Below are 25,101 nucleotides of genomic sequence, written 5' to 3' on the forward strand. Positions count from 1 at the left end.
GTATATATGGACTGATCTGATCATTTGTAGACTCCATTCCATAATATTTGAGCCATGAGTGGGAGTATTGAACAGAGGTAAATTCACCTAAAACTGAAATGAAATATCAGGCAGAATCTGAAACATGAAACGGAGGTGCAATAGTATCAAACTGACTTTTATTTACTATATGATTTGGATTCACAGGTATTGCTAAACCTAATTATTCTCTGAATATACAGTTATCATGAATGCTGTATATTATTGTAACAAAGAAGCTCAACAAATTGGGTGGTTGCCACAGAATGGCACAGTAGTACCTATATGACTTCTGTTCTCTGCTCAGTAATTTGAAATAGGTTCCACGTGCATCTACAATGTTAAACATAACAGAGACTTCCAGAAAAACTTGTAAATTCACATAAAACTGAAATGAAATAACAGGAAGAATATGAGACATGAAACATAGGTGCAATAGTATCAAACTGACTTTTATTTACTACATGATTCAGATTTACAGCTGTTGCTAAAGCTAACCATTCTCTGGATATACAACTCTAACTGTTGCCCACTTATCACACACAGGTGTCTCACCTGTAAATGGAAGCTGCCTCCAATGCAAATATAATTGCAGAAGAAAGTAATAAGGAAAACATGAAATCGTACAAAGAGAGAAAAATGAAATAAATAAAATATTTGTTTTATACAAATTGAATCTCTACCACTCAAGTGGCCTGGGTCTCAGGTCTCCTGCATGACTACAACTTGGATAATTAAAACCCAACTTTGTTAGGATATTATGGGTGTGGAAGAAACCCAAGGATTGCTTTGAAGTTTGAACAATACTTTATTTTTCAAAGCTAGCATCTTTCTTTGCAATGCCCCCTTTTTTTCATGAGATTTAAATATAATAAATTTTGAAAATAATAAAAAATCAAAAAATAAAATATATAATATAATATAAATACAAAATATAAAATGAAAGTTTAATCAAAACTCAAGGAGCATGTGTAATGTCCCCACTCTTTATACCATGGCAACCAGCACCACAATTTTGTGAAGTCTCTAAAAGAGACAAAATTGATAATCAAATAAAGGATATTATATACCTTGTTGACCATATCAGCAGAGTTGATAAAAGGAAGGAACGATAATGACAAAGAAAGAATAGTAAGTACTCATGCGATGATCATTCACACGGTGTATGAAGACATATGGAAGATCCATCCTATGAGGGACGAAGTAATGATGTTGATGAGGTCTATGAAGCATCGATTAATGATAAAGAATAATGACTTGAAAAAATAGTCTAGTTTATAAGGAGAGAAGATAACTACTCTAATGATTAGTCGTCGATGATGATTATAAGGATATTAATTTAGCGATATCTATCAGAATTCAAGTTGACTGAAGTAAATGGGAGTTTATCGAGCCTTTTGAAAATATGGAATAGTAAATCATTCGATGCAAAGACAAGGTGTAACTAGCCTCGATATTCAGAAACATCGTGTGTCATTTGACTCCGACATCACAATTAGGAGATTAGAGAAGATCGATCATTAAGTGATCATTATATCTCGCCCAGCCTAGAATCAACATCGACGGAACCATATCGATGACTACGGAAGACAGAAGATGATTGATGATTCCATAAAGATAATTCTAGCAAGATATGTAGATGATTCACCTTCAATCACATGCATCCGATTACTTTGAAGACAACTATCATTGCATCTCAGGTCTAATGAAAGACATACTATCAATATACAATCAGCGGTAGATCAATCATCAAGTTAAATATCATCACTGTCATATGAGAGAACTTGATCTACAATCATGTAATCCTCGTCATAGAATAACAGCCAGCAATGGTAAGTCAACATAAGGACAAGTAGTCATATACGAAGAAATCCAATATGGTGCAATGTGCAGTGGACCTGTTAACTGCGATAATAAGGTTGATGACCCAACAAAGTTAATAATCATAGATTGTTAGTAAGGGAGTGATTACTCATAAACACTGATAGCCAATCATTAAGATTAGTTAAACAACGACTATTGGCAATGATCAGCATATAATGGAAAGGTGCAATATATATTATTTACTGCGATTTGTTATGGCGAATGATTACTCTCCAACGGGATGTGATTAAGAAAAAGAGGCATGTCTGATGAACGGGTGTGTCTATTTGAAGATAGGTATCTCTAAGAAGGATGAAGGTATAAAAGGACTTTGAAACATTAATTCAAAGATCATCATAGTGGAGTTTGTATCTTATTGTTTAATCCAGATTGGATTGCTCTTTAAGAGAAATTGCAGAAGGCACAATATCGGTTGTATAAAGAACAAAGAGAAGTCACCAAAGCTGCATGTTTTCATAGGCATATCAGAAACAACATCCTCACATATCCTTGCAAGAATACAAGTCTATATCAGGAGCGACAACAAATCGTCAGATACAATCATCTTAATTTGTACATGAATATATATATATATATATATATAGTAGATCAGGCATTGCAGCATTCTCAAGGAAGAACATTACACAATCAACATCAGCAAACCAGGAAGAGCAAGATCCTTCATCATCTGCAATCATAATTAACAACAGACCTATACTTGCATATATTCTAAGTATCAAATCAGACACAACACTATTCAAGTATTGCAGAACTTCATCTTTATTAATTACTGAGATTCTTGCATATTAATTCATATCTAATCTGCAAGCAATTATTGCACTAAGTGCCAGCATATTTCAATTCACTTTAGCATACATCTGATTTCATATATCAGAGACAGCAAGTGCCATTGTTCATTATAATTTTGTACATATTCACCTTCATACTACCCCATAGTTGAACTACTCGCGACTCGGCTCGACTCACCAAGCCCCTGAGAAAAAAACTCGGCGAAAACTCGGGAAAAACTCAGAAAAACTCGGCAACGTAAAAACACGCTTAATTTTAATAAAAAGTGCATTTTTTGAAAAATTTAATGAGAAGATGCATCCAATGAGTCAATAAATGATAACACAAAAGAAGCAAGCTGATTCTAGATATATTTAAATGCAAAGTGTCTACAAAATCGCATCCTCATGAGAAATGCTGATGGCTGGAAGCAAATTAGTAAATAGTTTTTGTAAAACCAAAAGTAAATACAACTTCCTCTTCCCAGCTCTAGCTAAAACTAGTTTCAAACTTTCATCATATTTGAAATTTCATCATTCATACTCATAGTTTCAAACTTTCAACTCAAAAATGTATAATACCAGGATTTCTTCAATGCTAATTATGTTGTTATATGGAGCCTAATCAGACTCGGAGGTTAAATTTTCCCTACTTCCATCAGCGCAGTTTCCCCCTATATTTTTCGACGGGGGTTTGGGGGCAGCGCCCCCAAGTTGGGGTCAAGGGGCATCGCTGAAGGATCCTAAAATTTGACTAAGTCTGGAAAATTGAAGAATCCTCCAAAAACTAGATTTTGCATTATAACTCCTGGAGGTCCGAAACCACTCTCAAACATCCTGACAGTATATATGGAATATAACTTAAAGTATAAGTAACTTATACTTAAATGTTATATTCCATATATGAATCCTGACGGAGAGACCAAATTTTTTCACATGTTTGGGCCCTTTTTTTAGTCTACCCGAATTTTTAAAAGAAACTCGCAAAAACTCGGCGATTACTTGCTGCGAGTTAAAGTCAGAAAAACTCGCAGAGCTCAAAAACTCGGCAAGTTTTTGAAACTCGCCGAGTACTCTGTGAGTGTGTCATCTAATACATGGTTTAATTGTAAAATCAGAAAGAGAGAATTTAAGAAATTGAAGTAATTGTCCCAATATCGCTAGTTATCCAAAAAGGGGACATTACAGTGGTATCAGAGCATGATCCTGCCATCCTGCAGGGTAAAAAGATAAATCAGAAGCAGCACCCTACCTAGATGAGTAGGATGACACAAAGAAGGTCAATCCTCTCTTAAGTATAAGGGTTCAAGGAAGCCAATATGGGGCGGCATGGCTCAAGGAAGCCAGCACCCTAGATGAGTAGGATGACACAAGGAAGGCCAATCCTCTCTAAGTATAAGGGCTCAAGGAAGCCAATGGGGGGCGAATGACTCAAAGGAAGCTAGTCCCTCCCAAGTTGGACAGAGATGGCTCAAGGAAGTCGGTCTCTCCCAAGATTGGGTTAATTGGCTCAAGGAAGCTAGTTCCCCTCAAGTGGACAGAATGGCTCAAGGAAGCCAGTCCCTCTCAAGTTGGGCAGGTTGGGAAGGATTGTAGTAAAAAATCAAAGAGTGAAGACTTCCAGTTTATTATTCTTCCTAGCTGTTATACAGAAAATCTAGTCACTTTTGAAGGACTGAGGGCATCATACAACTCCAAGATCTGGCTATGCAGTTTCTTTGGTAGCTGTACACTCTCAGCAGGGCCATATATATCCAATAGGATTGCTGTATCTTCTACAGTATGTTGTCCTTGTTCTAAGAGCTGTGATTTTACCTCTCAGCAGGCATTTCAGTAATATTCCAGATTGCTCCACATTCAGTCTTCCAGTTTACAGCTGTACCATCTCTGATTTGTCATAATGGTATTTATTACAGTTTGCCAGTTCAATCCGGCATTTAATATAAATAATATTTTGGATTTGGATTTCAGTATATATATATATATATATAAAGTAGTTCCTGCTGTACTTTGTATTTGTATTGGTCGGTTTCAGATAGCGTGCATTCCAGAAAGATTTTATGAAGAGTTCTATTTTCAGTCATGTGGATTTGGGCTTGTTTGTTGTTATAAATATTCCATGTTATTTCAGTATTGCATTAATCTGAATACACAAATATTTGTATATTTCAAAAAAACAAAAAAGGGACATTACAGGATAATGGGCTTCTCGTAGATGATACCTTTATTGTCCTCCAGAATATCCCCTCATTGAAGGTATTTGTTTACTCTTTCTACCCAAGATAGTGCACATTTTTCCCTCAATGTATTTTTCGCTGCTAGTGAGATGCATCGTTTGGTGTCTACCATTTTGCAATATCCTTTGTTTTGGTTCCTTTATATGAATGATTTTGAATCACATGTGAAGTTTACAGAATAGGCATTGAGGAACACATCTTTATTCCAAAATAAATGGAAATATGATAATAACAATATATCTTCTAGGGCTTATATTCATAACAATGTGTCTCTCCTCCTTGCAATAATAGCACAAAATTCTATTCTTGAAGGAATGATTTCCCTTTGATGTAGAAGAACTAAATTTGGAGGAATGGTTCGACTTATTTTTACCATACATTGCAGTTTCCTCTATACTCGAGTTAGTTTTCTTGACTCCATCAATCAATGTAGATATTATTTCCTCTAAGGTAGCATCTACTTTGTTTAATGTGAAAACAATGTTTCCATAACTAGGAGGCATGCTATTTAACAAAATAGCTTTTGAATCATCATCTTCTACTTTATCCTTTATCCCAGCTAGTTGATTCAATAGGGAGCGAAACGTACTGATATATTGAACAATGTTGTCCCCTTCCATCATTTTCAGCCCGAACAATTTCTGCTTTAGACCCATCTTTGCACTTGATGCTTTTGATCCAAACAAGGCATTCAAATTATCCCACACTTCCTTCAAGGTCTTTGATAAGTCAATATGGTGGAGGTACGCATCTAAAAGTCCAAGAACAATCAGAGTTATTGCCCTTCTATCCTTTGTAGTCCACTTTGCGATTTCATCAGCATCAGTCGCCATTGTTGTTACTTCACTTACCACATCCCACAGATCCTTTTTTATAAGGATCAATTGTAACTTGATTTGCCATGTGTGGAACTCTGAACCTTGAAACTTTTCGATTAGTATACTATTTTTCTCCATATTGAAAATATTTGATCTTGAAGCTCAATTTAAGAATCCCCCCACAAAATGGATGCCGCGTACAATCGAGAATGCATCCAATTACAATTAAAATAATATCTTTATAATTTTTGATACAACAATTAAAGACTCAAGAAATGAACCCTATTCTAAACAAAATATTATACCTTGATTTTGACAACACACTATTTTTTATGTCGACTATAACACAAACCAATACGACATTTTGAAACATTAGACAAAAATGAACTACTATGATAAAACTATGATTAGACACTCTTCAATGTTATCTAATGCAAAATAAATAAAAAACTAGATAAAATAGATCTAGAATCATGAACCTCTTTGCGTGGATACACAGGTGGACCTTCTGCATGTAATGTTGTTCACAATCTGATTGGTCGTATTAGAGTTTATGATGATACACACAGGTCGCCTATGATTTATGGCACCCTGGCTGCTGTCCTTTCTATTTCAAACAACCATACTCAATGTAGATCGACCTTTGCTCGTGCCTCCACACTTGTCAACCTTCACAGATCTACTGCGATCACAAGAAATTATCCTCAAATAGTAGATCGATCACATTGGATGGCAGAAATGACAATATAAGATCTGACTTGGGCCAATTCCTCTATCATGCCTATGAGTATTGAGAGCGCCCACCAATCAAGGACCTATTTGTAGAACGAGATTGCAAGCTACAACGAATGGAAGTGGGTGATAGCGATTGGATCTCAGATTTGCTGGTTTCTACGTGTTTCCTTTAGCAGAATTCGCCACCAATATTATTGCAAAGAGATCAATCTTTGTGCAAATGTATTTCTGCCTACTGTAAGGAGTCTCTCAAATCTGTACATATATCGCACTACTATTGTGAACAGGAGATCTGCACTGACTCTTTCTCTAACTCCAAACATATTCATCCTATCCACTCATGCACCATATCTCCAAATGCATTTATCCTATCACAGGCACACAGAATGACAACGCTCTGATACCATATTAGAAAATATGGGCAGAGGCAAAAAAAAATTCACACTAATAATAATATATTTCTTCTCCTATTTTCATTCAATACATATTGCATATATAGGATTTACTAATCCTATTTTATAGAAAACCTCCTAAACTAGTTTCCTTATTATGTTGAGTTGTTTTAACAACTCAACATGTGTACCACTAATAAAATAACTTATTAAACAAACCATGTGTCTAATAATAATATTAAGTTGTTTCTCAACAACTTAATATTAATATGACACTTATTTACAACACATGTATCAACACCCCCTTAAACATTTTATGCTTAATTATTTATGCATCCTATGATGCGATATTGCCACCTATGTGAACACTAATTCCCAACAGATGTTTATTTGATAAATTCTGGAGATAAAATACTAATGATGGAATTCACTGGGCTGCACAATTTGCTTCAAACTTTTGCAGGTGCTACGGAGCATAGGGAACCTTGTTGCTGGAGATAATCAGAAAACAGATGCAGTTCTTGCTGCGGGGAAAGATATTCCTGGTGGGTCTCTTATTCCAACTATATTTATTTCTGACTTTATGATTTTCTAGAAAGAAACTCTGGCAATTTGTAAATAATTTAAGCTTTATTGTTTTGTTATTCTTTTTGTATGAATGAATGGGTCATTCTTGTTTTATGTTCTGATATTCTTCATTTTGGGGTTGACTGGATATCTATTTTAAGGGTCTGTGATAGGGGCAATTATCAAATGTTTGGAAAGTCAGCACCGTACTTTGAAAAAGGTAAATTCAGGAAAATCTTTAACAATTTAAAAAAAAATATATTTCATCATTCTGAATTCTTTGAGTCTGAAGTATTTGTGGCTTCTTCTCTGTTATAGTTCCTGCTTCTTACTAACCAAATCATGTGTCTGGTTGCAGGAGGCAGCTTGGGCCCTTTCCAACATTGCAGCTGGGACATTGGCTCACAAACAGTTAATTTTTTCTAGCGGTGCAGTTTCATCACTACTGCATTTGTTGATGACTGCAACATTTGATATACGAAAAGAAGTGGCATATGTCTTGGGTAATCTTTGTGTTGCTACAGTGGAAGAAACAGGTGAATCAATGGCTATTTTGGAACACTTGAATGTGCTTGTCAACAGAAGATGCCTTCCAGGTTTCATTAATCTGATAAAGTCGCCTGATATAGAGGCAGCAAAACTGGGGCTCCAGTTTTTGGAACTGGTAATTCCTATTTCCTTGCTAACATATAGGAACTGGACAGATGAAGTGTTATTATGAGAAGTACACAGATATACATTGATGTGGCTATCATTTGAAATATGGCCAGCTAGTGCCTGCGTTGCATACATTAATTGATTGTTCTGTGTTTATGCATATATAGCAACATGGAAATATCACTATTATCTGGCATGATAAAATTGCTTCTGATTTTTAAGGTGCAGTGGCTCCTTATTGCAGTATTTCACAGTTCTTAGGCTGGATGAACCTTTCTAGTGTAAAATTTAAGTAGGTGATTTCATTTTATTATCATTTGATAAGATTTTTACATTTCAAAGGGGTTTGAAAGGTGCATCTAAAATTTGACCAGGGTGGTGCTAAAATCTCTTGGTTTTGAGAATCAAAATGGCAGTGGATCGTGAACTGTATTACCCCACCCTGAGCTTCAAATTGTTGACAAATGGAGTTGTAGGGGATTATTTGGAACCCAAAAACACCATACATTGAGGTGGCCTTGCTATCATTATATGGGAGAAATCTACACCTGGTTGATTGAAGGAGCCCAAACAAGGAGGAAAAAGAGTGCAGGAAACTGAGCAAGGAAAGGGATTGTCCAGCTTTCAATTTGCAGATGACACCCTCATCTTTGCTACTGTGATACTAAGAGAGACAATCGGAAAAATATCTGGGCAAAATATAAATTAGCTTTGGGTAAACAAATGAAAGCTCATAATTCATACATGATATTTCCCAATGTATTAGATAACCTATGTTACCAGTTTGGGCGTTTTGGTACCCTGATACAGTTTTTTTTTTTTTTTAAATTGTGGTGGGTGGGGTGAGAGAAGGTATTAGATACATCTGTACAAAAAACTTTAAAAATCATAAATAATACATATTTTAACCTAAAAATTGGATTTTAAAATATCCACACAACATGCATATAACAAACAAATCAACCTTAAAAAAACTGATTAATCATCACTTTCACTAGCTTCAAAAAAGTTTGTTTCCGTAGTTTTGTTATCCATATCAAAAACGCCTTTTGTAAGTTCCAATGGTCCTTGCAAGGAAGTTGTAACACTTGAAAATTGCTTCTGATATAGTGACATGAGACATGCAAATGCGTTCCTCCTTGAGTTTTCTAATTTCTTCTCAGTGAGGATTACTCCAGCTGTGTACGGTGTGGTATCTCTTATTTCTTGGTGGTTTGACCCCTAATATGTGTGTTCCCATTGGTTTACTTCATTGTGAGCATGATTAGTTCATTGTGTATATTCATATGAAGATGAAATTGCAATGTTAAGTGTTTCGTCCAAGCTCACCTGGTATTGAGGAGATTTCGTTCCCCAATGTAGATCTGCTGCTATTCTGATTTGTAGAGCTCCAAACCTCCAAAAGATTCAATAAAAATGATGAAAAGAATACCCAAAAGTTGTCGTACTTTTTTTATGCCTCTCAAATTCCAATGCCTTTATTATTCATTAACAAAGGGGCCATTTATTATAAAAATAACTTAACACTTTGGCACCTAGGGAAGTGTGCCAAGGGCCCACTTTATTATGTTTTATTATAAGGTATAAAGTGATTATAATAATTCACTTTATTATTATTTATTTAATTCCAACTTAGGAAATATTAAATGTAATGTCCCCTTCTCATTAGTGTGCAGACATTCGTGGAGTTTGGCATATTATTTGACCCTCATAGGCCAAAGAATTGATGAGAGGGTCGTTTGTGGCTTTACATACTATTTTATATGATTTTGGGTGAGATAATGTGTTTTCACGTATGATGTCACGTATGTTGCTAATTGCACTTTATATTATAAAGATATTTTAATATTTTCTGAAGTGCAATTAAATATTATTTAAAGGGAGCAATTAAATATTATATTATTAAAAAGGGAATCTTCTAGAAGGGGGGCCGATTCATGTGTGAAAAAGAACAAATAGGGGATGAGTCTCATGGTTTGGCATCAATTACTTGACATCTCTTTTGTGTGACTAAGCTTGTGGAGCTGAATGTTTCTGCAGCTGATCTATTTGTCATTGGGAACGGAAACTCCCATTGATAGCATAACCGAGGGAGTGAAAGATCTCTTGAAGGGTTGCATTTGTGGAGGTGATACTTCAGTCATCTCATTTATGCTTAATTCGTGGCTAAAGGCCAACTTGCTAAGGTTTGAATTTGGAGGAGTCAAATGGAGACATTTCTGAATGTTAGAGGACTTCATCGATTTATCACAAGGAGCTGATTGCATCGTCTTATTTGTGAGATTTTGTTTCAGTCATTTTCAGACTTGCCATGGCTGAGGGAAACCCTCGATTTTGCTCATATAAACCCACATTGGCATCGATTTCACCCCCTAATTGGAGCGCTCCACTCCTAAGGTGGCATCAATAGTTTTTGAAGCAAGAAAGGGAACTTAAAGGCAGCAAATTATTTATTCTGATCTGATACATACCAGAACAGGGGCGGCAGTTAGTGAGCCATGATTTGGCTTGGAGAGGTTTCTTTACATTGGATATGGCTCGTTTCTTCAAACTCCAGCATTAAGCGAACTTCCTACCAGGTTCTTGCTGTCATTTTAGTCATAGTTTGCATTGTCAAATTGAGTTGTTGGTATGGCTGCCTTAGTTGGTATTTATAATTTCCAAGTATAGGAGTATGCTTGTATTTTGCAAGCTTAGAGCTTGATGGTTGTAATAAGGATTGCAATAAATAAAGAAAACAATTGTGAGCTCTACATATGCTGTCATAAGTTTTGTTTCAAATCTGAGGGTGCATGCTATGTTTGACAAAATGTCAACTAGCTGAATATGGTGATTGTATGCATTCTATATTATCTTCATTAGTAAATTTATTCTCAGTTCATTGCATTTCATTTATTGGTTCAAACAAGCAAAACGAAAACCTACATCAGCATCAATAACATGCAGAGTTATGCAAAGTATTCCCAGTGTCAATAACATGCAAGGTTATCAGTCTGAAACGCAGAACAGCAAGTCTAATGTTTGTATGTGAATTGTTTGATATAATACCTTGGCCAAAAACATCAAGAAAGCAATCAGATTTTAATAACAGCAGCTTTTAAGGTGAAGGACAACTGTTTGACAATATTCCTTGAAGTCAAATTTAGATATATCCAGCTATATTACAGCAAGGGATATTACATTAAATATTTGCCAAATAATTCATAAATGCTCATCTGGACTCAAAACTGAAATCTGACTGAAGCCACCTGATCATGGAAGATGCTTGAGTCCTGCAGGCCAACTGATAGTTCCCCCTAAAAAGTAGGAACTACCACCAAAGCTCCCAGAATGATCCTGGAGGTCCTCTGATGCGTCCTGGTCAATTCCCAGTCAACCCCTAAAAAATAGGGACCCCTCAAATCTATGAAACTATCACAAACTGCTCACAAAGCCCCTGCAATGCCCCATTATCCTCCAATTGAGTCCTCTATCCAAACTGTTGACCTGCGGAAACTCGACTAAGAGGTCAACCACTTGTCATCTGCCTGTCTCCTAGAAAGAGGACTTTACAGGGCATGAGTCACTCGTGATAAAATTCACAGACAATTTTTCAGTTTAAATCGCCACAATTTTTAGGGTAACAATCACAAAAGAATGCCTTGACTTGGCAAAAATATTGCCAGAAGTCGAAACTTAAAGTTCTTATTTTGTTTCTTGCCTTCATTTCCAATGTGCGATGGTACCTTTTTGGACACAAACTGAACTCAGTAAAATCGCAAGGGTTTGAAGCTGGCATCAATTTCTTCTTTTCTTTCAAGCTCACTGGTATGAGCCCATGAGGTATCCCTGATTTAACTGCGTTCGCACTTACAGTCTGCGTGAGGTATATATTAAAAGAAATTATTCAACACAGTTGGAAACATGTTTAATATAATGATTTCAATCTATATGAAATTGAGAATATACTTTTATTGCATTAGGTTATTAACTTATGCTTGTAAAATAAGACTGCAAATGAAAAAAACAACCTAAATCAGAAATACATGTAAATTGTAACCACAGTTCTCTTTGGAGAGCACATATACTCTCACCAATGCGAGAGCCCTTAGTATAGTCCCATTCAAATCCTTTAGCAGGCCACAAAATCAGAGACTAAAACAAGCTATATTTAAAGAATAACTAGTATTTAGTTGAGGTATCCATGATTTGGTCGTCTTAAAATTTAAATAAATATATATGCTCTATAAAATCAGTTTATTTGTGTATTTTTTAACAATATTTTAAGAAATTATATATTTTCTAAGTTACCGGTTCGGGTTAGGGCACCGGTTCGGGTTCGAAGAACCTAGTACGCCGGTATGGCAAAATTTTGAAAAGGGGTTTGGGTTTGTTTGGGTTCGTTAGTACAAAAACATGTAAATTATATATATATGCAACCTATAAGCATGAATTAAGATTAGCATGTCACATAGCATCATATAAACAACAAAACCAACATAAACTTGTAATCATAGCATCATGATCATACCATAACAACATCATATACATCAAGTTTAACAACATCATATACATCAAGTTTAATATCAAAATGATAAAATATTCAAGTATCATTGTTTCAACTTTCAACAATTTAAAGTTTGATCATTAAATGGATTCTCTAATGGGGGTTTGGGGCAACGCCCCCAACGGGGTCAAGGGGCAGCGCCCCTTGTGGGGTCAAGGGGCAGAGCCCCTTGCGGGGTCCCGGCATGCATCAATTTTCTGCTTTTTTAAGACGTCTAATTTTCTACTTTTTTAGGTTATAACTTTCACTTTTTACAAGGTGGAATTGAAAAAAAAATTAAATTTGCATTGTTTTTTGACTTTACGGGCCGCCCAGCTGCCCGGGTTCGACTAGGTTCGACCCCGGGTTCGACTGGGTTTGACCAGGGTCGAACCCACTCTAGGTTTTTCGAACCCAGGTCGAACTGGACCCGTACCACGGACCTAGTCGAAACCGGACCCGTACCAGGGGGGCCCAGAGGCGAACCCGGTAAACTAGTATATTTTCAAATGTTCAATAAATTTCCCGAGTTATTTCCGAGTTTTTTGGCGAGTCCTGAGTTTTTTAAAATTTTGCGCAAGCTGAGTCATTGCCGAGTCCAAGTATTTCAACTATGGTTTGTGTAAGAAAGAGCATTAAGTGAAAATTGGACAAGAGTTCTTGAAGTTTGCATTTGGATAATTTTGACCCAAAATTTCAAGAAGTGGGCAAAACATGTCCTTGTACATGTCATAATGAGTTTTACCCAAAAGTGTGAAAACCTGAAAGGTCGTGTAGGAACTTCAGCATGCTTATTATTTATCTTGAATAAATTTTATGTAAAAAGTTTTTTAAAACTAATAAATAAGTGCATCTTGCACTTGGACCATTTTCAGTGATTTTGTGCCTACTTGTTGCTGAAAGCATTGTTGAATGTTTACCTCACTGGGTAAACAGGAAGAATACAGAAATCGAACAGCAATGCACAATGCAAATACAAAAGAAGTACCAGAATAAGCTTGCCATTAATGTCAAAAGATGTTCATATTATAATCTGTCGTCAACATTACATGTCCCCCAACACCCGGAGGTGGTACAATATATGACAGCCGAAGGGGTGCGACACAACCGTCGCGACTCCAACTACCTACCCGTCGGCTAACTAACTATCAATAATTAACATTACTAAACTATACATTTTTTCCGATAACATCATCCCCCCCAAAAAAAGAAGTTGTCTCCGACGACTAACAACAAAATGGAGACAATGCATATATACACCCAAAACAAAGTCAAGGAGGGGGCTGAGGAAGCATCCCTGAAGTCGAAGGCTGGGATGCTGGTGTCTGGGCCGCCAGGCGGGCACGGAGGTCATAAACCTACTGAGTGCGTGCTGCCACATCCCGCTCCGCCACCAATACCTTCTCTAAAGCCGTCTTCACCATATGCGCAGCTTCCAGCAACTCCTTCTCCTTGATATCCGCGGACTCTGTCATACCGACCAACTGCGTCTGTAACAAACCTCGCTCTGCAGTAACAGCCTCCAACTTCTGCTGCACAAGGCTCCGCGCCCTCTGCTCCTCCGACAGGCGGATGTCAACCGCAACCTTCTCTGCACGGGCTGTCTCAAGCTGTGCTAACAACTGCGTCCTCTCGGCTGCCCACGAAGCCTGCTGTCTGGCGAGATCTCTCTCTATCTCTACACGAGCAGCCTCGCGGACCGCGGACTCATGCTGCGTCTGCCGCAGTGCATAGTAGGCATCCCTGTAAACCTGCTCAATCTGTCGTGGAGAGTAGTCACGACAGGCTGAGGCACTCTCCAAGCCTCGAGCATTGCATCTGTTTGAAAAGCTGGCCACCCTTGTGACTCAAAGCATGTAACAAAAGCTGTCGAACAGCCGACCCGCATAAACTGGAGGACCTGCTCTAATTCCTCCACAACCTGCTGCAAAGCTCGCGTCTGAGCCGTTGCCACCACTCGCCGACCCCTCGTCACCATGTCTGCTAAGTAAGCCTCAATGTCCTCCCCATCCTGCCCCGAAGGCTGGGACCCCGATATAGGTGCAGGAGGCTCGAGTGGAACCAGAACTGCTGTATCCTGCTGGCACAAAGGTGTCTCCTCTACCCTCACCTGCTCCTGGATAGCAGGGATGACTTCTCCTATCTCATGCCCTACTGGTGTCTCGCCCGATGAGTCCTCCAAGTCTACCACCTCCGTCAGAGGCTCTTGCCGGGGTGAAAATACAGCAGCTCCTACTGGTGGCATCACCGTCATCTGAAATCGTCGGGTCAGCCAACTCCCCATAGCCTCCACCGATGGATCCGTACTGAACACCTCCGGGCCTCTCTCCACTTCTACAGTGTGTCTCTCCAGAGGCTCCTCCAACAAAGAGGCCGACACAGTCACTACTGCCTCGGATCCCACAACGTCCAACTGCACCTGAGGCTCTGCGTCGACCCCCTCCCTGTGCTCCTCCTCTGCCACTACCTGCTGCGGTGATCCACACGACTCCACCATGCCTTCTGCACGTGCCTCTATGGCCGGAGGCAGTCCCGCGGGTGGCACACTAGCCTGCGGAGGTGGTACGATGGAAGGTGATGCCACCTGCTGCATGGGCCCAAGCGCAACGGGCGTGCGGCCCTCCCCAAAAGATGGAATCGACGTGCCTCCCACTCCCGCGGATGACCTCACAAGTGTGCCAAGTGGTAGTGAGGGTGGCGCAAACAAGACTCGCTCCCCCGCGGGCTCCATCCTCTCCTCTTCTGTCGCCCTACTGCTACTGTCCTCCGCCGAATCCTCTTCCTCCGAAGCTTCTTCGCTGCTGGAAGTCTCTCTTCCACTATCAGGTTCTGCCAAGGGGGTCTCTACTATCCTTTTCCGTTTCGCGGAAGAATGGCCAATGTCAAGGTGTCGCCAATGCATGATAGGAGGCTCACCTACAGCCAATGGTCTCTGCGGCTGTATCTCCAATTCTGCCTCCGGTACTACTTCTCGCGTGGCCTCCAGAAACAATCCGATGGCATAGTGGGGCATGTAAAACGTGCGATGCTCCATCATCAAGAACTCGCACATCCGCTCTGATAACAATGTAGCCCAATCATACACAACGCCATTCAGAAGTCCATTCATCAATATGATCTACGGGAGAGCGATGTCCGATGCCCTACCAGACCCCGTCAACCTGCTCTTGATGACGTCCATTATGCACCGCCAATGGCCCTCTGCAACAAAAGACCTACGCATCCCACGGCTCTTCGTGGCATCAACAATGCTCTCTAATTCTGCTGTGGTCAAGTCTCGGGATACTCGTTTAATCCAATATTCTTTTTCCTCCCGCGTCATCTTCTTAGCTTTCAATTCCACTTTCTTGCCATGTACTCCTGGAATGCCAAACACTCTCGTAAAATCTGCAGGTTTGAAGGATACCGTGATATCTTTCCCCAGGTACTCAAAAGTACTCGTCCGTGAATGGCTATCAAAGGTATCAACCATGAATCGTAATGCTCCCTCATACTCATGGATAGCAAACACAGGCATTCGGACGGCCCACTCCACTCCTGCTTTCCGAAGGCTCTTCTTCACCAAATCATCATCTGGTGTATCCTGCCACCACTTCCTGCATTCGGACCCATTCAATCCCTCAAAGGTGATATGTTGTGGCGTCAATGCATTCTTCCCTCGTGCGGCATGCTGATGTGGTGCCTTTCTCTTCTGCCTGGCGTTCATTGTGTTACCGGCTATGCGAACACCCGAAGGAAGAACTCGCGTATCCTTATTCCTATGGCTGCTATCCTGTAACTGTTTTTTCCAATTTCTTGTACCTGCTGACTCCATTAGCTTCTTCCTGATACTTACTTCTTGGTTTCGCTGATGCGAAAAACCCCTTCGGTACTGGCTTAACGACCTCCTGGCAGCTGGGACCGTGCGGTGGCAAGACTTGAACTCCTTCACGACTCAAGCTTCGAACCAATACACTCCCGGCCAATGGTATACAACCATGCAGCCACTACAATTGCTCACGCCCACAAATTTGTTCAGCCGGTATCCACCACTTCGGCTGTCCTTGGGTTGTGTACGCAGTGTGGTGAGCTTGCTTTGACCGCACGGTGAAATGCCTGGTCCACACGATGCAACGAAGACTCGTTTTATTTTATTTTATTTTATTTTTTTCGGCCTTCGGTGGTGTTCCTTCCCTGCGTCGTGTGGTGTTTCCAAGTGCAATATTGCAGACGTTCCTTTCAGATTAAGCGGCGACTTCACCTCTGCACCGGTTTCTTCTGTCTCATCACAGACCATAACCTCGGCTGCGCCGAACTTCAAATGGGCATGACGGATAAGAGGGAGCTCCTGCTCTGCCTTACGCTTAGGGTGCAAAGATTTAGGGTGCAACTAATCTCCTTCTGCGGTTTTACATCGTCTGCAGATTTAGGGTTTTCTGAATTTTACCCGGGTTTATCAACATGGCGACTTTTGCAAAGCCAGAGAATGCTCTCAAGAGGGCCGAAGAGTTGATGAATGTTGGCCAGAAGCAGGCAGCATTACAAGCTCTTCATGATTTGATAACATCAAAGAGGTACCGAGCATGGCAGAAAACACGGGAGCCGTCTTAGCAACCACTGCTCCACCATTCTGCTTTCCCTGCGGTAGTGTCTCCTTCGGCGTTTTGGACGTTCCCCTTCCCCTTCGGCGACATTCCTTACCGCGTGGTGGCGTGTGTTTTATTTCCTACGTTGGGCGGCCTTTATATTCACGCGGGCCTTCGGTGACTTCCACCGCACGGTGGCTTCCACCGTCGGTGGTTCCACCGCGTGTCCACCGTACGGTGGCCCTTTTTCCCTCTTCTTTTTTTTTTTTTTTTTTTTTGAATTTTCTTTTATATATACTTTTTTTTTTTTTTTTTCAAATTTTCGTATATATATATATATATATATTTTTCAAATTTTCGTATATATATATATTTTTTTCCCAAATTTTCTAATTTTTTGGAGCGGCTGACTGACTGGGGGTTCCCGGTTCCCTCCGTTCGTGATAGATTTTCAGTTTCGACCCGTTGACCGCGTCTGATATCTCCTTCCCATCCAGTGTCCATAACTTTATCGCCCCGTTCGTGTTGACCTCACGTATCCTAAAGGGCCCTAACCATCGGACTTTGAATTTCCCTGGTTTAATTTCGTTTCGTCCATTATATTTCAAGACTAACTGCCCCCGGGTGAACCTCGCCCGCCGAATGTGTTGGTCGTGCCAATGTTTCCTTCGTTGCTAGGCCACGTCTGTCACCCATTGTGCCATCAGCCTTCATTCATCGAGTTTGTTTAGGGCATACAGGCGCTCCCTCAGGCTCTCCATATCGCCAAGTTTATTCTCAATAGCAATTCGGAGACTTGGCACCATGAACTCTATCGGTACTACCGCTTCCTGTCCGTACATTAATTGAAATGGTGTCTGGCCCGTCGTTACTTTGTAGGTGGTGCGGTATGCCCATAACACCGACGGTAGTCGCTCCTCCCAATCTTCCTTTTCTACCCCGCACGACTTATAGATGACTGAAACCAGAATCTTGTTGGTTGCCTCCGCCTGACCATTGGCCCTCGGATAATACGGACTGGACAAGGAGTGAAAAATTTTGAACTCCGTCGTGAGGAGTCTCACCACATGGTTCACAAAATGGCCTCCTCTGTCACTGGTTACCTGGAGCGGAATTCCATATCTCGTGATAATTTGTTCATAAATAAATCTGGCTGTACTCACAGCGGTGTTATTAGGTAGGGCCCGTGCTTCGACCCATTTTGTCAAGTATTCCGTAGCTACCACGATGTATGTACATCGCCGCGGTCTGCTGACTTTTAAAGGCCCCACAAAATCAAGCCCCCAACGTTCGAATAACTCTTGTGCCGCTGAAGGGTTTAATGGCATGAAGTCTCGTTTTAGTGGTTTTTCGGCCCTCTGGCATGTATCACAGCTTCCGACCCATTCTCTGGTGTCGCTGTGTAGCGTCGGCCACCATAGTCCGGCTAACAGTACTTTCCTGGCCGTCGTGTCCGGCCCCATATGACCTCTTGCGCGTCCTTCGTGTGCTTCCTTCAAAATCCCTGGTATCTCTTCCTCCATCACGCATCAGCGGAGTACTTGATTTGTCCCCATTTTGTAAAGGAGTCCATTGATCAGTTGGAACGTTCGGCTCCTTAGGACCAATTTGCGTCGTTCCCCTGGTGGCATGTCCCGAGGGAACTGGGACGTCGATAGGTACTCGCCAATATGAGTGTACCAGGATGGTAAAACCGCAATCCGGAATAAGTGCGCATCCGGGAAATCATCATTCACCCCCTCCGCTCGTTCTCCCGACTTGATTCGTGACAGTTGGTCAACGATCACATGGCTCTTCCCTGGCCGTACTATAATGTTGAATGTGAATTCTTGCAGTAATAACAGCCACCGACTCACCCGTCCTTGAATAATAGGTTTATTCACCAAGTACATCAAAGCTTGGTGGTCTACATAGAAGGTGAAGGGTGTCGCCAACAAATAATGCCGGAACTTCTGTACTGCGTAAACCATGCCGAGCGCTTCCCGTTCAGTTGTACTATAATTCTTCTCAGCTTTCGAGAGTAGTCTACTGGCGAAGTAGACCGGGTGATCCAACCCATGATCCCCAACTTGTGCTAATGTTGCACCTATTGCATAGTTGGAGGCGTCGACGTGCACATGAAATTCTCTGTCCCAGTTTGGGTAGGCCAATATTGGTGCCGCCAACAGTCGTGATTTTAATTCTTCGAAGGATTCCGACTGCGTCGTTCCCCATACGTACGGTTCCCCTTTTCTTGTGAGGTTATCCAGGGGGTAAGATATCTGGGAGAAATTTTTTATAAACCTTCGGTAATATCCGATGTGTCCCAAAAAAGATTTTACCCCTGAGACATCCTGTGGGGGTTCCATCTCCACAATCACCAGAACTTTATCCGGGTCTGTTTTAAGTCCCGCTTTACACACTATGTGCCCGAGTAGTCTACCCTGAGGTACCATGAATCTGCATTTCTTAGGGTTCAGTGCGAGTCGTGCCCTCCGGCACCTGTCCATACATTCTCCCAGTGCCTTCAGATGCGTCTCCTCCCCGCTGTAGATGGACCAATCATCTAGGAACGCCTTGAAGTTACCCACGGACATCTTATCAAAAATGTGGAGAATTATTCGTTGGAACGTTGCCGGAGCATTGCAGAGATCGAAGGGCATCCGGTTGTAAGCATATACTCCGTCCTCCACCACAAATGTCGTCTTCAGCGTATCTTCCTCCGCTATTGATATCTGATTATAGCCGGAAAATCCATCCATAAATGAATAGATTTCATGGCCGGCCACCTCTTCAAGAATGGAGTCTGTGAACGGTATGGGAAATGGATCTTTGATGGTAACTGCATTGAGTCGCCGGAAGTCAACACAAATCCGGATCTCGTTACCATCCTTTTTGAGAGATATTACGATGGGGGATACCCATTCGCTATTCTGCACCCTAAAAATAATCTTGGCCTCCAGCATTCGTTCAATCTCTTTTTGTACTTTTGCAGCATAGTTTTTATTCATCCTGTACGGTCGCTGTCGTACTGGTACTGCGCCTGGTACCAACAGAATACGATGAACACATAACTCCGGTGGGACTCCCTTCAAATCCTTATAAGTCCATGCGAATACATCTTTGTACTCGGTGAAAATCTTAAATGCGGCTGTTTTCAGTACTGGGTTCCAATCATCTCCTACCAGGATGATTTTCTTATCCGTCTCCGTACCTAGATTCAAAGGTTTCAGCGTCGGTTCTTCATACTTCATGGCCTCCTTGTTTCTAAATTGATGTGCGGGTACGGTGTCCATTGTGGCTTCTCCTTCCTTATACTCCCCGTATTCTGGAGGATATTGATCTGGCTCCTCTCCTTCGACGCTTAATACGTTGCAGGAGGGTGAGAACATCTCATAGTCCTCCTGCTGCCAATGGAACAATCCATTTAGTGAATTTGTGTCATCCTCTGAACAGCAACCTCCGATTTTTAATATGCCTTCGGCATCTGGGTCCATCCCCTCTCTCCCTTCATCTCGTGGGTCATTTTCCCTCTCGGATTCAGATCCCGAGGAAGAGGCAAGTTCCTCGCTCACCAACTGCGTCCGGAGATCAATAGTGAATTTCTTGCCTCCGCTCTCCATCGAGAGTGTATTTCGTTTCCAGTTGTGGTTTGCTTTCGCTGCCACCAACCATCCTCTTCCAAGTATGGCGTCATACCCCTTCTGTTTCAATGGGATGACCACGAAGTCAAGCACGAAAGGTTGTGCACCCACGGTGACTTGCTGTGCCATCAACATGCCGAGGGGCTTAATCCCGTGCTGGTCTGCACCTAGCAGATTAAACGTAGGTGGCCACAGAGTGGGCTTTCCTAGCTTTTTCCATGTGTCCTCCGGAAGGACATTTACTCCGGAACCGCCGTCTACTATAGTATCTATCAGGATGGTGCCCAGGATGCCCATCTCCACCACGGCTGGGTGTCGGCCATTGTTGACGGTAAGTACAACTGGATTTGTTGCCGAGTTTCCTAGTATGGGAGCATCCATGTCTCCCGGTTTGGGTTTATCAACCTTTGTGCCCAACAACATTGTCCCCAATTGCGGTATGGTGTGTAGGAGGTCTTCCAATTTCACAGGTACCTCCATTTGGAGCATCTGTCGTACAGTGTTCCTCTCCGCGTCTGTGCAGTAGGGTCCCGATGACTCGTGTGTCTCTCCCCGTTGGGCTTTCATGGCCCTTTCTATTTCCTCCCTTGCCTCCGTCATTCTTTGCTTCTCCGTGCAGGGATGGGGGTATCGGGCTTCCTTTGCCTGCCCTCGGGTAAGAGCAAGGATGGCTTCTTTACCCTGTGTGTTGCCTTCGATATCAATCAGATTGGCCCCTACGCCAGACTTCGGACATTCGGCATCTTCATGGTCACCGGGGCCACACCACCAACATAGCTTTTGAGCGGTGTCATTGTTATTACACTCTCGTGCGTAATGACCCCATTGATTGCAAGCCCTACATTGAATCATCGGGCGTCCCTTCGCATCGTATTGGACCCTGTTTCTGGTGGTATTATTATTATTCCCCCGTCCGCCTCGTCGGTTTCCCCGGTAGCCTCCGGAAGATGCATTATTGTTTGAATCCGATGTGGAGGGCTGCTCATGTGCAAAGAGCACTTGTTGGTTACGTGCCTTCAGATTGTATGGGCAATCCTTCGTAGAATGTCCCATGATCTGGCAGATGTCACAGAGTGCCTTCTTGGGACAGGCACCCTTTGTGTGGCCGCTCTCCTTACAATCCGTGCACCACAGTTCATCATCCTTGCCTGTGGTCCCCTTCATTGTCTTAAACTCTTTTAACATCCGTTCCATATCCTTCTGAAGAGCCGTGACTTTCTTCTTCGGCTTCTCATCACTGCTACTCTCTTCTTCCGACGTATCATCTTCAGAGGATGACGAAGATCTATTCTTCTTCTTTTTGGCCGTCTTATTTTCACTTTCCAAATCCATGGCCCGGTTGTATGCATCATCGTAGGAAGTCGGAGGCACAATTTTCATCTTTCGTCGGAGCTTAGGGTTCAGACCCTCGACAAACCACCGCTTCTTTAAGCCATCAGCCGGTTGGCTTTCCATCTTTCCGACTAATTCCTTTAGCCGGCGGCCATATGCCCGTACGGTCTCCTTCTTTCCTTGCTTTGTTCCATAGATTTCCGAGACTATCTCATTATCATCTCGGAGAAGCCGAAATTCCTTCTCGAATGCTTTCTTTAGTTCATCCCACGTAGTTACCCCGGTTTTATCCAAGTCTGAATACCAGTCAATAGCCACTCCTCTCAGTGTGGCGGGGAACTGCTTCATCCATTCATCTTGGTCAGTCACCCCGTTGGCTGTCCAGATGGTTTCGCAGGTACGGCAATGCCATGCGGGATCATCTTTGCTATCCCCGTTGAATTTGGGCAACTTCTGTTTGGTCGCCATTGATGGAAGTCGTCCACTTGGAGGTGGTTGTGGCCGTGTCTGCCCTCCAGCGCTACTCCCTCCGATGCCGCTGATGTCTCTTGTGGTGGTGACCAAAGGTACGGTGTTCTGCCTTGTACCTACCGTGCGGTTAGCTTCCCCTTCGCCGTCACCCGTGCCCGGCTCCCTTCGGTGATCCTCCCTTTGTGGCGTGAGAGCGACTACCGTGCGGTTAGCTTCCCCTTCGCCGGTGCCCGGCTCCCTTCGGTGATCCTCCCATTGTGGCGTGAGAGCGACTACCGTGCGGTTAGCTCCCCCTTCGCCGTCACCTATGCCCGGCTCCCTTCGGTGATCCTCCCTTTGTGGCATGAGAGATAAGTTTTTGAACTGATCTCGAGTCTCTTCAACTAGTTCTCTCCGTAACCTAGTTTCCTCCAGAAACTCTTCGAGGCTTCTTGCTCTACAGTAGTCCGGCGGCGCGTAGAAATTCCCCTCGGCTTCTGCACCTTCCGTGACACCTCCTTGGTTCCCTTCGGGCAACCCTTCGGCAGGTCGTCCTTCGGCAAGTTGCCTCAGCCTCCGTCTACGTTCTACACGTTGTTCCAGAATCAAAGCCTTCTGCGCAGCCTCCCACTCGTCGGTTTCTAATTTCTTATTTCTGTATTTATTCAATAAATTGGGCATTAATTGTGGTACAATTTCATGTTTCACAACACATAAACCAAAACACAACAGTCTTTATTAATTCATTCTTTTGTATACAATCAACATAATTCTTCGCTTCCAACAGTGTTCTTTATTTCTCTCCCTTCACAATTTAAGGATTATTTGTCCTTCGTCGGTCCTCTCTACGTCCGTCATCCTGGCGCTCATGAAATTCTCGTAAGATGTGCTGTCGTCGGTTCTCACGGTAGGTGTCTTCTCTGCGGTTTTGAAGAGCCAAAAATGCTTGAGCCAAAAGGTTAGGCAAATTGCTCATCAACCGATTCACCGCCGGGCTTACACCAAGCGTGCTCCACACAGCATCCTCTGGAACAGCCTCAATGGTGGCTTCCCTCCGTACGTGTGTTTCGATGGCCGCCTGAAGGATGCAAGAGAAATCTTTTGTGAGTGCTCGTTCTCCTTCGAACAGTTCTTGGTGATCTTCGTCAGGGTTACTGCTCGTCCCCTCGGGCAATCGTTGTCCCATTATCCCTGTGCCATGTAGTATATTCCCGTCCCTCTCGAAATAATTTCGGCAACGGCGCCAAATGTTTACCTCACTGGGTAAACAGGAAGAATACAGAAATCGAACAGCAATGCACAATGCAAATACAAAAGAAGTACCAGAATAAGCTTGCCATTAATGTCAAAAGATGTTCATATTATAATCTGTCGTCAACATTACATGTCCCCCAACACCCGGAGGTGGTACAATATATGACAGCCGAAGGGGTGCGACACAACCGTCGTGACTCCAACTACCTACCCGTCGGCTAACTAACTATCAATAATTAACATTACTAAACTATACATTTTTTCCGATAACACAGCATGCTTATTATTTATCTTGAATAAATTTTATGTAAAAAGTGTTTTAAAACTAATAAATAAGTGCATCTTGCACTTGGACCATTTTCAGTGATTTTGTGCCTACTTGTTGCTGAAAGCATTGTTGAATGCTTACTTACGATTTTGTGTTGTTGTGTAATATCCCTTGGAAATAATTTATATCAGATCTTGTATCTTTTAAAACTTAATGAATTAAATCTTTGCCAAAATCTGAAACTATACTCTAAGGCAAATACATGTCCACACATACCAATGATGAGGTCAATAATCAGCATCATCATGACCTCAAAGGATGCAACTTAGAGGGAGAACTTCACAAGAACTCAAAGGAGAGGGCAACATCAAGACAATGATCGCATCACCAAGAAGGAATTTCAAAGGAATGAAGAAGCATCACATGATTGATATGTCTTATGTTCATGTTCCAGTTGTAGTTCATAAACGTAATTCCCCTTGGATTACCAACAATCACATCTATACACTTAGTCTATCCACATATCAAGTCAAGACCTAACTATAGGAAACTTGGAGTCACCTCATTTGATTACAAGTTTTAGCATTTGAGAAGATTTTGTTCAAGAGAGGATAAGATACTCAGTATTTTATTCTGCGTTGTAAGGTGTCATAAAAAGCACATCAACAAGCACCAACTCAGCATGTGAGACACCAATCCCATAGAAATACAACAGATATGAATTGCAGACCGCCAAGGCTGAATACTCAGCTTCCTTGTAATTTAGAATCCTCTCACACAATACATATGATCTACAAATGGAACCACACAAAATTTTTGGGATGCTATTCACACAACATCACCCACACACTCGCACATCAAATACCTTCCGGATATACACATTAAAGAAACAGATTAGGAATGCACCTAGATGAACTTTATATATGAATAAGATATCATAATTACATTCACATGTCAGCCTAGAATAAGATTGATGCATATGCAAGTCGGCCACAAGAATAAACCCTAC

General features: G+C 41.8%; 1 protein-coding gene across 2 annotated transcripts in view; it reads left to right on the forward strand.

The window, feature by feature from the left end:
• Nucleotides 1-25,101, forward strand: part of LOC131064377 (importin subunit alpha-9) — a 198,909-nt gene that overhangs the window by 145,270 nt on the left and 28,538 nt on the right. For both annotated transcript variants that reach the window (XM_057998494.2, XM_057998493.2), the window contains exons 8-10: nucleotides 7,315-7,396; nucleotides 7,580-7,638; nucleotides 7,777-8,082. In XM_057998494.2, the coding sequence (XP_057854477.1) occupies nucleotides 7,315-7,396; nucleotides 7,580-7,638; nucleotides 7,777-8,082 (447 nt within the window). The remainder of the gene's footprint in view (nucleotides 1-7,314; nucleotides 7,397-7,579; nucleotides 7,639-7,776; nucleotides 8,083-25,101) is intronic.

This window comes from Cryptomeria japonica, chromosome 7 (genome assembly GCF_030272615.1).
Source record: "Cryptomeria japonica chromosome 7, Sugi_1.0, whole genome shotgun sequence".
Taxonomy (NCBI): domain Eukaryota; kingdom Viridiplantae; phylum Streptophyta; class Pinopsida; order Cupressales; family Cupressaceae; genus Cryptomeria; species Cryptomeria japonica.